The sequence below is a fragment of the Stigmatopora nigra genome, chromosome 13 (genome assembly GCF_051989575.1).
Source record: "Stigmatopora nigra isolate UIUO_SnigA chromosome 13, RoL_Snig_1.1, whole genome shotgun sequence".
NCBI lineage: Eukaryota > Metazoa > Chordata > Actinopteri > Syngnathiformes > Syngnathidae > Stigmatopora > Stigmatopora nigra.
Window position 1 is genome coordinate 7,502,956 of NC_135520.1, and position 17,935 is coordinate 7,520,890.

Below are 17,935 nucleotides of genomic sequence, written 5' to 3' on the forward strand. Positions count from 1 at the left end.
AACTTAGATAATACTAAGAATTTTTGAATGTCATTTTTTTCCATGCTAATTGTATTTTGACACTATATGACAGACCCCCAAAATACTGCACCACAGCAAACACAATGGCCCCAATGCTGCTGGTTGGACACCAATGAATAGAATACCCAATTGTTGAGCTTCATATTAAGCAGTATAATAATCAATCATTGGGGGAAAATGTATCATCTATTCTTCCCTAATATTCATAAGAGTACACTTTGTAAAATTAGTGTTAATTAAACACGCGCATGCGCTCTTACTTGGGATTGGAGCTGTTCCAGTAGACGGAGTGCCTGTCAAAGATGATTTTCTCCTCGCCCCAAACGCACATCCAGGAGAGCGCGGTGAGGATCAGCACCTCCATCGCTCCGCACTTGATTGCCATCATAGAGGTTGGATTTCTCTTCTTGAGGGTCTGGGCCTTTCCTTTTCTCTCCTTTTTTTCCCCCCACTTTCGTCTTGGCTGATCCTTGGTTCCTCAGCAACGACTCCTCAAGTCATCCTGGAAAGTTGAGACGGTCTGGCTGAAAAAAAAGCGCAACTGGACGGAGAAGTGCGCGGTGTTGATGGGATACTCACACGGGGGTCTTTTGCCGGTCCTGTCGAGGGGGGATTCTTCTACGTCTCCTCCCAAACTTTTCTCCCAGCATCACGTGCAAAATCAGAAGAGGGGTGATGTTTATTATTATATTTTTGAGGTTTTTTTTTTAAATCAAGCTCCACAGCAACAAAGCTGATGTGTTCAGGTGCACGCTGGAAAAAGCATGCTGTGATACATCCAGCGAACGTGCGTCCAAACTCCAAGCATCCTGCCCGCGCACGTACAATCCACGACGTCCAAATGCGCTCCTCGCAGCACGCAGTCTTCCAGCTCTCCCTCTCTGAGGCTGTGTGAGATTCTCTCCCTCCACCCCCACATCGCCATGCCCCTGTTTGTCTGCGAATGAGGCGGGTGGGGGGCTGCGTCACGCCCCCTCACGGCTGCCTAGCTTCACTACACGAGGGAGAGAGGCACATATGAGATTGAGGTTATCGCAATCTAAACAGGGCCTTGACCTTTGGTAAGGCGGCGCTCATTTACCTTTGGGTTGTATTGACGGCACCACATGCCCAGTAGCTTGCCAGTCTATCTTAAACCAAAAGGTGTGGACGTCTTGTTCGGTCAATTGTTAGTGAAGGATGAACATTCAAAACCACTCCTCCCAGTTCAGATGACTTGGATGTCCGTCATTGTCATTGGTAGGCAATAAGACCTATGAGAGGAAAAAGAAACAGCATTACTTTAATTTTTAATAGCATTTTTTGGAAATGTATTCAGAATAATAAATAACATAGTATATATATAGTTTTTTTTAAATCACACTCTTCAAAATCCTTTGCACTGATGCCAGCTCTTCATGCATAATTCTTGGCTGCGGAATCCTAATTTGACTTTAAATTCTAGTTGTTTTCAAAATGACAAGATCTAGCCTGTTTACAATGCAAAATGATTATAGATATTTTAAAAGAAATCAGTTACATAGCTGGCACTTGGGCTCAAGAGAAAGGAAAATGTCCTCAATATTGTCTAGAGAGCAAAATGTAGCCGTCTTACGTTCCGGCGCCACTCCCCATCGCTGAAGGCGTTTTTAAGACGCACTTAAAGCTCCCCGTAAAGTTCAGCCCATTTGAAAGCAACGGCAAAGATAGATGGCAAGGGAGAGCGGTGGCGCCTGACGCATGGATGGAGCGCGCCCTCCGTGGTCCAACTAGGGGCCCAAAAAGGGCGGTGCATGCAACCGGGTGTAAAGACACGGGGCACCATAAAAGCAGCAGACACTGAAAAAGCCAAAAAAAAAAAAGAGAAAAGGGGGGCATTGGGGGCTCACCAAAACACCTCGTCGCCAGTGAGGTGATATACGGCCCTGCTAAAAGCTTTCTGTCACTTTTATGGTTCATTCCACAATCGGACGACAATTTAGGCAGCAACATATTTAAAAACTGAACAATTGATTCATTTGCTTAATATTTTGAAAATACATGCCATTTCTGAAATAGCACATTTTAGGTATACTAAAAGTTGCCCAAAGAAAAGATCAGATGCAAAATAGTGTTGGTATTTTGCCTACTTTGTGCCCTACTTCTTCAAAAGTAGCCTTGGATTTTTGGATAAAAGACGCACACACCGCAAAAAGCGTAACCCAAATACAGACGCATGTCGTCCGCCCGCAGGAATGAATTATTCAACATGTCTGAGAGGCCTGCATATGTAAACAGGTGGACAGTCTCCTGGTTGGCTGCTCAGCTTTTTGTGTTGTTAAGAAAGGGGTGGGCAACCTTTTTTCACCCAAAGAGGGACAATTTCAGCCCTCAAGGACATGTAGGTGTCTATGAGTAGAGGTGTAAAAAAAGTAGTTACAAGAAACTGCAATTGTGATTCAGAGGAGCCATTTGCTGGTCTTTGGCTATTATCAAGAGACCAACGTGTCTTCACATCCTGCAGGTTTGTCTGAAAGTATAAGTAAACTCATAAAAGAGCATGTTTTGGTCAAATAATTAATGTTCTTTTTTGTTCAAAGAAACCATGCGAGGAATGACAAAAATTCCGTGCTAAAAATGAGCCAATTTCACTCAGCATCGATACATATATTTTTAGATTCTGCTGCAGAAGCCAGAGTCATCTATCAATTTGATAAATCATGCCTAGAAGCCAATGTTTTTTCGAACATTCCCATTCATAGAAGTCATTTCAGGATGAATTTGGTCATTTTGGGGGGTCTGACGCCTGTTTCACCTACACCTAACAACATGAAATTTGATGGCCATGTATCCCAATTGGTGCACCAGAACATTCTCAAGATGTCAGTACTATAAGACAGAATTCAACTCCCGTTTGGAAGTAACCATTTCCATGGTTCCTTTAAAAGTGAATTCTTACATATCTTAAAATGTATAACCATGTATAGTCAGAAATCCTAACATTTTGTACACTCAAAGCCGACTCCTAATAGCACAAATGCATACATTCAATCATTCCACTGTGCCTGTGGCCCGTGGTCCTTGCATTAAGTGGTACCACACGCAGGCGCCATGAAGCAAAAAAAAGACAGTTTGCTTCTTTGCCGTCACGCTGACATTGAGTCTAAATCACATAAGCTGCACAGCCTAAACAGCATTTGAGAGGATTCAGAAGTAGAGGGATGACTGCTTAAACGTAGGGCCATAGAGCAACTGTCTTTCTAGAAAAAAAAGGGGACTCAGGGAATACAAAGTACTTTCTTCCATCAGTGCAGTGTTGGGGAACAATAGGTATGACATTAACAAATGGAAAAACATTGATTTTGTAGCCTTTTCTCTAGTGCCTTGTGCAGGTAATAGACAATTGACAAAGCATCTATTCAAGTGCATGCGACAACAGACATGCCCCCCTTTTCAAAAGTTGAAAAGCCTTTTCCTGGAATTCATCAGGTTACAAATTGTAATAAGGGGGAAGTCGCTATTGGAAACAGGGCCGAGTCGAGAGCCGACACGAGCATGTGTGGCCGTTTGTATTTGGCTGATTAGAGACCGCCGCGTGGATGTCAATAAGTGATGCCAGATGTAAAGACATCCACATGCTTTTCATTTGAAAAGCACAGAATCAGGAATGCCCACTAAAAAGGGCTTTCGTACTGTGTGTAATTATCTCAGAAAGCAAAAGTTTCAGAATTGAAAAATAAACTTAAGTTTTGATCGTTGTGCACTAGAACATCTTTGCTATTAGAATTTAGCTTGAAAAGCAAAGCTGCGTTTTGGATGATCTGGCTTTGAAATATCACTTCAGTCCAATTATGTAATCTCTTTGCATTTCAACTTACTCCAGAGGATTTTGTAGTCTTTGCTTGGAAAGGACTGCTGCTGCAGAGCGAAATGCTAAGACAGCACATGTAAACAAGGGTCATTGGAGGACATGGATTCAAAAAAAAAAAAAGTCAACAAGGCAGTCAAAACAGTTCATTTTTAGAAAATATCTGGTTGATCTATCATTACCAATGGAAGCTAATGAGTGAGAAGTTGCCTAATAAACAAAAAAAATATAATAATTTTCAATGTGGGAGGATTGCCTGAATGTTTGCTTTGCAGCAACAAGTTGTCAAAGAATAGTCATGTGGAAAGATATTTCCAGGTAAGGCATTCTACATTTTCAGCTGAGAGAAAAAGTGTGATTGCACTACTTCTGGAGAAATTAGAGTGCAAAAATAGAGGTGGATTGGATCTTTAAACTCCACTACTGCTGCAAGTTTTGCTGCAACCTAGTAGAAAAATAAAGCATGGAAAACTGTTCAGATGGTGTTGGGGAACATTATTCACATTCCATTTTGGTATGGTTTTGTCTATTCCGCAAAATTACATAAAAATTCGAATTCTTTGCATTAGATGTACATTAATATATATTTTTTTGCTGCACTCATTCTTATTTCAAAATAATTGTTCTTGGGAGGATACGCATCTCTTAATTGCCCAAAGCTATGGAGTTTGCCACTCTGCAACCTTCAAAGACTGCAGTCTAATTCATCCAAGGTAAGTAAGTATGTATCAAAGAAATTATGGACCACACACACCCAGTTTGTCACATCACAGTCTCCATTTCACATTTGTCCTCATCCACCAAGACAACTAAGAGCTGAGGTTAATCCCCGTTGCTGCTCTGTCAGGGAGTCAGGACAAAAAATAAGGTAGAGGGGCCTAATGTCACAAAGCCAGGTAAGATTATGTCACACACTTGACATTGTGAGTGTTGAAAGTATAAGTCACCCTTGTGGGGCCAAAAGAGACCAACACTTACCCCTTGCGGACAACAAGGTAATTGAGATTCTTCAGAATACATAGTAAGATAGGCCATGACTTTGACACATAGACTGACAGAATGACTGTCTTTGGGGAACTATCAGAATTAGTACATCTGCACCTCTGAAAACTGCTCAATTAAAATCAAAGTGGTGTGAAAAGTTGTCCAATCCATTATAAGTGCCATGCATGGCACCATCAATGGTACAGCCCAATTAAAAATAAAGGCCCCAAGCACTTGTCAAACTCAAGTCCATGGGTCCGGGTTCCAGCCAATGAAGTCACTTTGTGGGGCGTGAAAAAAAATGCTGTGCATTATTTGTTTGCTAAAAATCAATATTTTTTTGTCCTAAAAGATCAAGAGAAGAAACCAGAATATGTTTGAGTTTTTCCAGGGGAGTATTGTACTTTTCATTACAAAAATCTGCAATAATGGAAAAAAACCCCTCTCATTTTGGTCATAAAAAAATGTAAATTTGAAAATGGCAAGTGTAATAAAGAAGGATTTGGGCAATTTGGAAAAAGTCTTAAAACATCAAAATAGATGTTGATCCAGCCCAAACTGCCACATTGACTCCGAACAAGAACAACTACAAGGCCCAAGACTAAAGAGGTTGACATAACTGCCTGATATGATTAGAATTGTAATGGCAGACCAATCAGAAAAATCTGAACAACTTCCAAACAGGGCAACATAGAGCACAGGCTGGTGCTAGACACTTACAATTGGAGCGTCAACTGATCCTAAGGAGGCAAAATTAAGTCCACATTAAAAAAATGAAGTTGGAAATGTAGCAAGATTTAAAAATAAAGTTAAAAATGGTGGAAAATATTACAAGATGTGAACCAGGCAGGCATTCACTCCACAGGAAAGGAAGGAGACAAGAAACCAAATGAGGCCAGATGACAGAAGGAACAAACTTAAGATTTATTGAAGGCAGCAACAGATGTGAAAAGACAAGAACAAGATGGCAGAAGGAAAGCAAAGGGGAGTATATAGAGAAACACTTCTGTTCTTACCAGTTTTAATGTCTTTGTTACAAACAGTCTGGTCTTTACCGCTCTCGGATGAGGGCGTAGACATTTCTTTGAATAAGTCTTGTATTGTCTTATCAAAATATACATGTTTTGAAACGTAAAGTCAATTGTGTGGTACAAAAACATGAATATATACAACCCAGCCCAGCGTCATGTAATAACCCCAACAGCCCCGTATAAAAAGGAGGAACGTAAAAGCTTTCAACACAAAGGCGTGATCATATCTACACCATTCTAAAGCCATCTTGGTGGAGGGGGAATAAAAAAAGTGTACAAGGTACAGTATTGATTTCTATTTAACACATTGTGCATCTAAGGCATATCAAAGGGAAGGCAACTGAGGAAGAGGCAACAGAGGCCTTTGTTTTGAGTCGAGTCGAAGGGGCTTCACTAACTTACATGGAATAGAAAGGGTGGGAGTGGCTTCTCTGCATGCAATAGCGCCAGATTAAATTGCATGGATTTTGAAGGGAAACGAATCATGTGAAATAAGATTGGAACTAAACTAAAGCGCCAACACACAACAAAAAAAAAGCAGTGGGGCTAAAGGTAACTTTGGTCCTCAACAAGTACAAGAACAACAACCGTTTGTAGCTACATTTGCAAAACCATGCATAAATCTTGTACAAAAATAGACGAAACACACACAAAAACACGGTGGGTGAGTGTGTGCGTGCACATCTGGTTCGGGACTATACAGTGGTCAGAGGCTTATGAGAGCCTGTGCTTGAGGCACTCAGGGAATGTGACAACTTTTAAGACTTTTAGATTGTGTGCAACGGGCACAAAAAGTGCACTATATTAGCCCGACTCTAGAGCAGGTTAACTTGCCAAAGAGGAACTAGGGGGGAAAACGACACCTCAAAGCACTCCTCTCGCAGGTACCATTACCTGAGTTTGGTGGTCAAACTGAATGTTAGCGGTCGGATAAGCAAACGGGACAAACACCAAAATTAAAATAAAGAAGAATAACAAAGTAAACTACAGTAACATAAAAGGAAAATAAGACAAGACTAGAAAACTGTTACAGTTACGAGACATAAATGATAAAACATGAAAAGTATAGATAAATGTATATGTATAGGTGACCATTTAAATGAATTCAATGTAAGAATAAATGATCCTGTGAAAGAATTAAGAGCTACATGGCCTGGCATCAACTATTTGGACTTACATTCATACTTACTACAGATATATTCACACAAATATTTAGTATGTAAACATTTGTGTTTTTTTTTTAATCATACGAGCCGCGACTTTCCCCTGAAGGTGGAATGATGCTTTTAAGGCGGCCGGCTCGGAATCGTTGGGCGATAAAGAGGGAATAAGGCACAAAAGACTGTAGTCGGCAGATAGCTTTGCTTTTAGATAAACAAATGATATATTATTATTGAAAATGGGTGTGGATAGATGCCTCGAGCAAATAGTAGAAAAAAAAAGATTGTATTATGACGATGTTTGATTTTCCTTTGGCCCAACTGGTATAATGGTTGGGCGTGAAAGGCACAGAATGCCTCTGAAGGAATGTTTTAACTTGTCTGGATTAGTTGGCAGAAGCCATTTTAACTCATCATTTAGTCCTAAGTGACGCCTCACTTGTTACTTTGACTTTTAGCATTAAGATGTTTTTGTTGCGGTTTCATTGCAGACTGCTGCTAGATTTGAGCACCAAAGGCGACACCGGATCGGAGTCTACCTCTTGTTTTAATCCAAATGATTTTGTGCTTTTATCAGCAAAGTATAACTTCATTATTGCAAGGGCTCTTTAAAAGCAAAAGGGTTAAAATGTTGTTCTATAAGGAAGCTGTTCCCTGAATTACAAACTTAGTTTGAAACTTAAGCACCTTTTTTGGGATGTGTTTCTCAGATTAACAATGTTCTATAAAATTAGGGACCCTTAAAAGTAAAATAAACAAAGAAAAAAAAACAAGAAAAGGAAAAAGGCTCAATAATTTGTAAGGTGAAGCAACTTTCTGCAAAGAAACGGCTACGAAACCTGTGATTTCCACTGAGCACAATCAAGATGATAAATCAGCAGTGGGAAGGGATGTGAAGGCACTCAGATGGTGGACTTTGAGAAGGACACTCTGAGGTGATGGTTCTCTCCCAAGTCATTGTTGTGGAACTCAATCAGGCACTCAATGGCCTCTTCGACCGAGCCCATTTGGATCAAGGCCATTTTGCGGTCATTTCTGTACAAGAGAAGAAAAAGACTTTATGATGGGCCTCTGAATACAGACAAAATAAGGTAGTGGGTTAAGAAAAACTTACTGAAAGAATTTGAAGGCTTTAACTGTAGCTCCTGAGCTGGCAAAAAGTCTCTTGAGGTCTTCCTCCACCACAGCAGGTCTAAATGTGGGGTATGGAGGAGACATGTTAAGACATCAAGCAAAAATAGCATCTTGTGTTTTGTTTACTATGTGATTATATATAAGCAAATAAAAAAATAAAAAAAACAGTAGAAATTTTAAAAAAATTCTCACGGTATGTTGGACAGATGGAGTGTGGCCGAAGGTGGAAAGATGTTAGAGTAGTTCTTGGAGCCGGGCTTCTTAAAGCGGTGCAGTGTTGAGTTGCTGAAGTCCTTGGTCAGGCCTTGGTCCTCTTGACCCTCTCGCGGTAACTGCACTGTGGTGTGCTTGGACACAGTAACGCGAATGGCCCTGCCATGCAGCCGCTGACCATTCAAGTGGTTGATAGCTGAAACAAAGTTCAGATTAAGCAAGATCAGTAAAGCTTCAAGAAAAGAAAGCTTTAAGTCATGATAAAATAGGTTCAATGGGAGTCCTGAAAAGGTTAACTGAGAATCGGGAAATACCTAGCTGAGCCTGAGTGCCATCTGCCATCTGAATCAATGCATTCTCCTTTTTATTGAACAGGATCTTGACTCTCATCACATCACCGTAGACACCTGAGAATTAGGAACACAATGTCATTTGGACAATCAGGGTGATGGAACTAGTTGCAATTGTCAAAGAGTCACACAGCCAATCACAGCAGTCAACACGATAAAAATAAAAAAATAAATACAATACTATGCAATCTTCTAGTAAATGAATGACCCTGGGCTGATTGAGGCTGAGCTAAAGTCAAGCCAGTATGGAATCAGACTAACCCTAAATAAGAGTCTTGTTAAGAAAGGACAGTTGCAGAATAAAAATAAAGTTATGCCTTGGGGGTAGCTTTAAAGAGAAAAAGGGGAAATAACAGTATTAAATTTAAGGGGTGTGATTACTTGAGCGTGACTAGTTGATTCTTGTACAAACTGGGGAACTAGTTAAAGTCATGCAGAAGTTATACTACACATGCATCGACCAACACTAAAGGACATCATCCCAGGAGTCTCTCATACCAGTTTATGCTGTATTTACTGAAAGCTGCAGCATTTCATTTTTTTCTGTTGGTATGAAAAAAGTTTTTTTTTTTTACTCATACCAACATTTGTTTTTCAAATGTGTTTGTTTGGGTGTCAGATAATGAACATCCAATTCATATGAACAAGGTAGACCACAGTAGCAAATAATTGCTGCTGGCCCTCTCGATTCAAATGGATTGGACATTTAACACCATCATTGGCAACCAATGATTCAAGAAAAAGGTGCTGTACAGATTTCCACCGTGGTTGCTGCAAATATGAAGATTGAAGTGACAATAGTCGTTCAAAAATTAAATGCTGCAGATCTGAGCCGCATCTCAGCTGCCATGTCTCTCAAAACCCACGTCAACACCCTGCTTCCCCACCATACACACACACACACACAAATGAACCCACCCCAAAAGAAAACTATCCACACCCTCAGCTGATGAAGACATCAGTCTGTATTTTTTTAAAAAGAAACTTAAAGCCAAAATAATGAGACGAGACATGCCCACCTTGCCAGGTAACAGTAGTAATAATTAAAAAAAAAAAAAAAGATGAAAGGATGATAACGTACCGAAAAGAATAAAGAGGCAGTGTGGCGTAACGCTCTTTAGAGACAGCAGGGGGAGCAGCAGGGCCAAAAGGGTGGGAGAGGGGGTAGGGAACAGGGTACAGGGGAAAAAAGGCGAGGAGTGGAGGACAGTGGAGTGGAGTCGGGACATGTCCGCAGGCCACAGGCAGCGAGGTCCACAGGAAGGCCACAGTACCATGGTGGAAGGAGAGAATGGAGAGAGGACAAGGAGAACAAGGAGGAGGGCAGGGGAGGTGATGAGACGCACGAGGGGTGAATGTCAACATTGGGGGCAAAAATGTGTGTGCGCGTGTGTGTATTTAACGGTGTTTGGGTTACCAATAGTGTTTATTTGGTGTGTGGTGTTCAAATTTTAAGGGGTGGGTGTAGCAAAGGTGGAGGAAAAAAGGGATGACAGAGGCAATAATTGGTCATGGGGCGTGCGGTGAGTGGCAAAAGTACAGGTGGGGTGGGATTGGTCAGGGGTGGGTTAAACAAAAAAGGAGGGGGATGTAGAGAGGAGAAAGAGTGAGAGAGAGAAAAAGGAAGTAAAAAAACAAGGTCAGTATACACAAAGAAAATGTAGTGCTTCAGACAGTAGAACTGGCTAAATTAAAATGCACTGTCACTATGGGGACACTAGGAGAAAAGAAGAGAAAAAGATTAACAATGAAATACAGAAAAAGGCAGAGACAATATGTACTTTTAAATAACACTTTAAGATGACTTGAAATTACACGGCAAATTTAGCTGTGAGCTCAACTAAAATATTCTTAATCGTGGTTTTATCCTTATGCAAACACAAACGGCTGGCTAACACATGCTAGATAAAAGACTTCATAAACGTATGCTTAACTTGTAAAAAGTAATATTGTCTCTCCAAACAACTCAAGAATGATTTCAAATTATGGACAAAAAAATGAAGATATGGAATGGTAAGGTTTTTTTTTTACCAAAACAAGAAGTTAGTGTAATTGAATAAACTTAAAATTCACAGTGAGCAAAGTGGCAAGTCAGAAATGCAGCAGGCTTGGTCAAACAAACAAGAGAACCTGAAAGAGAATGCCTTTCTTGTAAAATATTTAAATTCTTTTTCAACGTCAAGGCTATTGTTACATCCAAGTAGGGCGGCGAGGCGACAGCTGCGATATTAAAGCTTCATGGCCTCCCGCACTCTTAGAAAGCCTAGCGAGCATGTACTGACCTCCGGGTTTAGATTGCTGACCAATAGGACGTTGTGTCCGCCGGCAGCGGCAAGTCCGGCCAAGCTAAGGCGACTGGCGGCCGCCGCTGCTACCGCCATGCCACCGTGCCCGACGCCCAGAGACGCCAAGGCGCTGGGGATGCCGGGCATTGCAAGACCTGGGGATGGAGCCAACGGCCCGTCCATTAGTAAGGAATGCTTTTAAATTGACAATAGGAAAAGTAAATTATATGCTCCACTGACCTGCTTGCTGTATGGCAAAGGCTGGTGGGAAATGAGCACTTCCATATGGAGAGGCAGATATGAGACCTGGTGCAGCTGTTGGGAAAACAAAGTTTTTGATTAAACCTTCTATTGGTGCTCGATTCTTTCTAAATGTAGTAGTCGTGGCTATGCGTAATAACTACCTTATATTATCTAGATTAAATTAAGCCCTTCATTGCTACTGACAGCAATAGATCAACAATTCATTTAAACTGGGAGGGACTGGCCATGATCATGCCCTCCCAATTCATGGACTGGATGTATATTGCCATTAATACCTCAGAAACATGATCAATTGCTATGCACTAGCAAGAAATATAGAATAATAATCTCAGTCTGTCCAAACACATTTGATTATTACCAAAAGCTGCCGCGGCCATTGCCTGGTGGTCCAGGGCGGCCTGCGAATCAGCGGTGGGGAGATCCAGGCGAGTGTAGTCTCTGCTCTTGTCGTTGTTATATTTGACATTCAGGTTGGTGAGCTTGGAGAAGCTGATTCTTAAGGTGCAGCAGGCATTGTAGATGTTCTGGCCATCAAGACACTGGGACAAAAATAAAAAAAATAATTGTGAAGTTTAGAAGATTTGTCCCAACATCTAGTGAACTGAGTATTGTCAGGATCCCACAAAGTCAGAGTTACAAAGGACAACCTTTTGTAAAGAGCAAAGTAACACAGACAAGATGACATCCTAATGAAGTCAAATTGAGTGGGCAGACCTTAATTCTAAAATTAGAAAAGTTATGCAATAACAATTTCTCACAACAGACTTGACAATCATTCACAGTTATAAGGTTTTAACTCAATGAAGCAAATCACTAATTTAAGTATAGAGTTACAGCTTTCCATCCTGGTTTTGTCCCAAGTCTTACTTTTGCGTTTTGGGCCATCAAGGCGTCAGCATACTGGATGAGAGCCTGGAACTGGTTGTTCTTTGTAAATGTGATGATCTTCAGTACTGTGCCGAATTTGGAAAATATCTGGAGGGTGTAAGAATGAAAAGCATTTAAACGCCATTAACTGACAATCCAAGTATTATATGTAAAGTATGTGGCATAGCTGATTAACACAAAAAAAGACAATTTATTATTTTAAAAAATGCATTGACGACCATAAAGATCCAATCCATTTTGAGTAGCAAAGGCTGGCAGGTCAGCCCTCTTAATCAAAACAGACTAGACCTCTATTGCATGTCAAAAGTTATAAGAAGGTGGTGACATAATCCGTGTACCTGGTGCAGTACATCAAGGGTGACCGGATAAAAGAGGTTCTCCACAATGACTCTCAGAACAGGACTTTGAGCGATCCCGCCTGCGAGGCCACTCGTGTCTGCTGCAATTGCCATGCCGGTGAGGCCGCCACCGCCGTGCAGAGCATTGACCGCCTGCAGGGCAGCCTGAGCACGCTGGAAACAGGGAAGAGAAAAAAAAATAATGAAATTTTAAATGACAAATTTTGTCATGAATTTAAAAATGTGAAGGCCTTAAAGATTTCTTATGTTCCTCACCACTTGGTTGGGGGAGTTGTCTGTTTTCAGCTCTTTGTGGGTGGAGTACTGCATGTAAATGGGGTGGTTTCTGATGACAGGGGTCACAGACAAGTAGTAGCTCACCATGGTCTGAGCACACTCTTCACTGTTCAGCTCAAGGAAGGCCTATGGGCAACAACACAGAAGCAAATTTGAATATAGTGTACAAGCGATCTGGAAAATGTGTTTTTATTATAACACCAATCAAGCCCAGAAAAGAAACCAGAAATGACAGGTAAAGTCAAATCATAAGAGTCCATACCTGGTTTTTTCCTTTCAGCATGAGTAGATTGGTAACTTTTCCAAAGGGCAAACCGAGCCCAATAACCTCGGCCTCGTTTATGTCGCTGGGCAACTTGCGTAGATGAACCACACGTGACGGAACACCAGGACTGCGAACGTCACCCTTGAATTTTTTGCTGTCGTTGCCATTGGCTGCAAGCGGGGAGAGGGGAAATAAGGGAGATACAATCAGGGGAGTGAAAAGGCGTCTCTCGGCTTTCGTGAATAATGGATTGGTCGCCGTGGTAACGGATGCAACACAGACAAGTGCTTAAATGAGCGCAGACAAGGGGGGGAGTGGGGGGTTGCGGCAAACCACGCTTTAACAGCAAGCCCATACCTGAGTTCATGATATAGGGGCCGTTGGATATGCAGGAAGAAAAGAGTTCGTCGGATCCTCTCTGTCGGTGCACAAAACAAAAGGCTCACTTTAATCTGACAGCCAATGGGTTCAGAGCGGCAGGTGGCAAAATGTCTAGCACAGTTCTAGTGTTACTCAACCATTGTGTGCTCAGGTGGGACGAAACCAGAGTCTTAAAAACACCCTTTAGAAAGAAACACTAACCCACACTGGTTGGTAACTGTGAGACGAGTTGGCTTGTAATTAGATACTATAAGCCTGAGTACATCTTTTGAATGCAAGTGCACGGACTGAAGATCTTTTTTATTTTTTTAAGGATGATTACCCAACTCAGACAACTGACACAAGGATGCTCAGTGAGAAATTAATAAAATGCCGATGCTATTTAGGTGCCCCGGAAAAAAAAACACTACTATAGTTGGTCTGTGGGAGTAAATGAATGATTGTATTCAACGCCATTGACGGCAACTGTTCTCTATTTATCAAGTAATTTTTTTTTGGTTCTTTTGGTTTAAGAGTGTGGATGTGTTCCTGACACATCTACGATTGTATATTATTGTTTAATCCCAGTACCTTCTGTCTTTCCCTTGTTTGTAGACAACTACGTTTGTGCCTTCTAAAGTCAACAATTACACCCCCACAAAAATACTACCTGGCACCTAAAACCAGGTAGAAAATGAATAGAACCATGCTGACGCCATCTGGACTGGAAGGATAGTGGACACCACCCCCAGCCCCCTACTACTCCCACCACTACTCAGTGTTGTTCACATGGCCTGCCGATAATGAAGTACAGCAGTCACAAGAAGTGGCTCAGTGGACTAAGCCCCACAACGGGGGCCTACAATGAATGAAGGTCCTGTTCCGGATGAGACTGGGGGTATTGTTACGTGGCAGAGCATAAACATATGGAACCCCTTAGGACTATCTGGGATTTGGAGAGGCCTTGAAGTTGTTTTTGCAAAAGGGAACCGGTCGTGCAAGTTTGCAAGCATTCTTTTCAAGACTCGTGAAACCGACCAAGCCTTCACATTTCACAAGATGGGAGGTTTCCTTGACATTCGATACCACTGCAAATCCCAAACAATGCTATGACTGACATGGGTCAAATTGTACCCTTCTCTCATGCTGTGCACCTTGACTTCATTAAGCGAAATTGATAACAAAATAGAATGTAAATATCTATGATTACAAAGTTACTTCCACATGAGTTGAGTTTGAACTATTTTAAAGTAGATAGGGTTACAATACCCAAGTTCATCTGTCTGAAAGTACAGTGCAAAATGGGCCAATAAATATTTGATATATTTTCCCTCGGTCAAACAGACCCAGAAATATCAGTTTCTAATCACACAACATCGGTCAGATAGATCCACCTATTTTGAAAGCAGCATTGAACATAATAATGGAAATGACTGCAGCATTGGGAAGTTGTGATACAACTACTGTGCCCTGGTCATGGGAAAAGGGACATGGCTCCAATCTTATTAGTTGAGGGGAGATGACGTCACCGACATTGGAGGGAAGAGGAAAAAAAACTGCAAAGGAAGTACAAGGCATGACTGCTGGCTTTTTTTTAGTTAACCATCCGATTCGAACTTGATGTTATACTTCCCTTCTGCTCCTCCTCTAACTCCTCATTCTTTTCTATTTACTGAGTTCAGATGCTAAAGTGTGGCCAGTTTTAAGACTATTTTATACTGTCCTGAATGAGCGCATACTTGTTTGCATTGTTCATCTCACCACGTCTTCAGTTAATGGCGACATATAGGACTGACTCACTTCCTGAAAAAGTTATGTGTAATCTCTCAAAATAGAAGAAACGGAGTGCATGGTAAAAATTGCACCCGGTTAGTGTTGGGTATTTAAAAAACATTTTAGATTCAAATAGTAAAACAAGGGCACACAGGTATGGATACGTTTTTCCTGATCTCCCATTGGAGTGGGAGGGGGAGGGTGTCTCACTAGGGGGCTAGGAGGGGCGGGGGTTTGGAATGTGACCGCGGAATTCCAGAGGCTCTACTCCAGACAAATAATTACAAGACTCCAGCATGGCACTGTAACTGTGCACTTACAGATTCTTACTGCGACTTGCATTTCTGTTCTATCTTAAAATGTAACAACAAGTGGAGTATCGGCCATCAGCGGGGATATGTTGAAAAACAGGCTCGGTTGGAACGAAAGAGGGTGTGGTTTGTCGGTCGAGGACGCGTACTCGGCAAACTGTTCAAACAGACGCTTAGACCTTTGGCCTGCCATACAATGGCCGCTAGATTGCCTGGAATCAGGCCACCACCTTCATGTTTTGATCTCTCCGGTGCAGTCAGTTGAGTAAGAAGTTAGATAAGAAATCGCATCAAAGTCAACAAAGCTCACTAACAACTTTGATGGGAGGAGGCAAAAAAAAATCCTCAGGAATATGCAGGATAAACAGGAAACTTTTTTCCAAGCGCCGCGCATGCGTCAGGGTTAAGTAATTCAAGATGATTGCTGCGTTTGAGACTTGTCTTTGTAATTATAGGGGGTGATCAAGTTAACTGGCAAGTATTTGCCAGAGTAAGGAACCTCATACTCCCTAACTCTCAAGAAAACGTACAAACTGACTTCATTTTCTTTGATAAGGCAGGCACATCTGCACAGCTTTTGTGTACTTTAAAGCAACCCACTTCACTAAACAGGAAATGGAAAAAAATCCCCTTCCACCCTTTAGAAAAATCTGACCCCTAACTCCCACACAGCCTCTTTTCCAGTGAGTAAACTCTCAGTCTGAGTCCCAAAATACGCCCAGGAAACATTTGTATAGTGAACAAAAACTGATCTTTTACCTTCGTGCCAACTGATATGTCATGGACACTCCTGTAGAAAGACAAACACAGTTAAAACGGACCAAAAAAACATCAGATCAATTAAAACATTATTACACAGGAAAAAGAGAAGAAAAATTCTTACTCAATTTCAGGGACGTAGCCGGATCCCAGAGGGTACAAGTCAGCGTCTAAACGGCTGTGAAGTGGAAAGATGAAAAGAAAAAAGCAGAGGATGTTACCTTTAGATTAGAATGCAAACGAATCGTGAAATCGCACAACGAAGATGAGTCAAAACCGCGCATTTTGGGTACAATTAACATGCAGCAACACACGGAAATCGTCCCAACCAACTGTCGACTTCAGGTGATCGAAATAAGGGAACCGCCGAACACACAAAAAGAAATCTAGATGATGCGACGGGTAGCTTAGAAGTGTCTGGCGACGCAAATCGCCACGCCATAAAGTTTCCTTACTGTGCTTTGATATCGTTTCCCCCCCGGCAGTTGAAAAAGTCTGATTCAACTGAGGCGAAATGTTGGGATTGAAGACATCGGTCGCTTCCAACATGGCCCTGATTCCTCGCACAAAACATGAATGCGGAAATGAGACACGTTGCTTTCGATCGACCTGCCCAAGTTACCTCGCTCGTGGAAAAAAGGGGCGACGCTACAACATCAGCGCGCCCCGATCTCAGCTTTATCCTTTGACATGATGAAAAAGTCTTTTCTACATGATAGAAACGTGCCGATTTTACAACTTGACGACGCTAATCGAAGGCTAGGCTAACGAGCTAACTGTTGCATGTTTGAGTGGCCGTCCGCGGAGGAGGGGTGGCGCAAGAAGGGGGCAAAAAAGTAATTTTAAGTCACAACTTTCGAAATCCAAACAGAAAAAAAGGATCTGGAGAATACAACGGCATGCCCGTATAAGAGATCGTGCGGGTAATTCGATCGTACAAAAGACATACGGAAAGTGTTTGCTTTTTGACTTACCCGTCCATTGCACAAGAAAAAAACTGCAGGTCTGAGGCGAAGGTAGGGCGGCAGACTTGCTTGATTTTCTTACAAAATGGCTGAACGCGCCGAGGCGAACGCTGATTAGTCCGCTCGTTCACAAGAGCCCAGAGAAGGCGGGGATTAAGATAAACTTGGCCTGTCATTGGTCAAGACGCCCATCAGTATTATTGAAAGGGGCGTGACGGCGCCAAAAAAAACAAGGCCGCGGCAAATTTCCACCCATCAACCAAAATATTAGGTATATCTTAGTTTATAATCTAAACTAAGATGTACATAATATAAACCTAAACTTTGATTGAAGTGGAAAAAACTTATTTTCATACCGATTAAAGTAAAAACCTGTATGAAAAAAGTTATATAAAAGGAAAAACATGTCTATGCAATGTTTATAAGAGCACCAAAGTGGACAGCAATCGGTGCTGAAATATGCGAATTTCCAAAGTAGTACCAAGTCCAAGTTGTTTTCAATGTGTATGCAATACTAGGTACTTCCAAAACTGTTCGCTTACTCCCTTTAGTGGCGTATTAGGAAAACTGCACTTTGTAAAACTATGATTCTGAGTTGCTCTATTAAGTAGTAATTGGACAGATGATCAACAAACAGTACTACACTTACCTGCAAATCTTAACTGTTAGACAAATTGAAGACAGAAAAACAAATATCAGTGCTTACTTCAG

The 17,935-nt window shown here is 41.6% G+C and overlaps 2 protein-coding genes across 5 annotated transcripts in view; both read right to left on the bottom strand.

Annotated features, from left to right (window-relative positions):
- Window positions 1-1,239, bottom strand: part of efna2a (ephrin-A2a) — a 46,040-nt gene extending 44,801 nt beyond the window's left edge. For 2 of the 3 annotated variants that reach the window (XM_077731486.1, XM_077731487.1), the window contains exons 1-3: window positions 1,103-1,234; window positions 601-1,015; window positions 282-523 (exon numbers count right to left, since the gene is read on the bottom strand). In XM_077731486.1, the coding sequence (XP_077587612.1) occupies window positions 282-409 (128 nt within the window). In that variant the 5' untranslated portion in view covers window positions 410-523; window positions 601-1,015; window positions 1,103-1,234. Of the gene's footprint in view, window positions 1-281; window positions 524-600; window positions 1,016-1,102 lie in introns of all 3 variants that reach the window. The other variant, XM_077731485.1, reaches the window with a different exon arrangement.
- Window positions 1,240-5,731: 4,492 nt separating this feature from the next.
- On the bottom strand, window positions 5,732-17,318 carry ptbp1a (polypyrimidine tract binding protein 1a). 2 transcript variants are annotated; one of them, XM_077731071.1, is made up of 16 exons: window positions 17,234-17,318; window positions 16,384-16,437; window positions 16,260-16,290; window positions 13,414-13,474; window positions 13,054-13,226; window positions 12,771-12,917; window positions 12,495-12,668; window positions 12,136-12,243; window positions 11,627-11,807; window positions 11,245-11,319; window positions 11,002-11,159; window positions 9,801-9,834; window positions 8,684-8,776; window positions 8,349-8,565; window positions 8,137-8,214; window positions 5,732-8,057 (listed from the first exon to the last, which is right to left on the bottom strand). In XM_077731071.1, exons 1-16 carry the CDS (start codon window positions 17,239-17,241, stop codon window positions 7,925-7,927), a joined length of 1,725 nt encoding a protein of 574 aa, XP_077587197.1. In that variant the 5' UTR covers window positions 17,242-17,318; the 3' UTR covers window positions 5,732-7,924. The 2 variants fall into 2 exon arrangements, with proteins under 2 accessions (XP_077587197.1, XP_077587198.1); XM_077731072.1 differs by lacking the exons at window positions 5,732-8,057; window positions 17,234-17,318 and adding an exon at window positions 16,715-16,864 and having other exon boundaries at window positions 8,133-8,214.
- Between the last annotated feature and the right edge of the window lie 617 nt (window positions 17,319-17,935).

What these genes read in the sequence shown, in the direction of transcription:
- ptbp1a (XM_077731071.1), bottom strand. An exon ending in ACAACTCCCCCAACCAAGTG is followed by an intron (nt 12,669 to 12,770) that starts GTGAGGAACATA and finishes CCCTGTTTCCAG; the next exon opens with CGTGCTCAGGCTGCCCTGCA. An exon ending in TCAGCAATCTAAACCCGGAG is followed by an intron (nt 9,835 to 11,001) that starts GTCAGTACATGC and finishes CTGTCTCTAAAG; the next exon opens with AGCGTTACGCCACACTGCCT.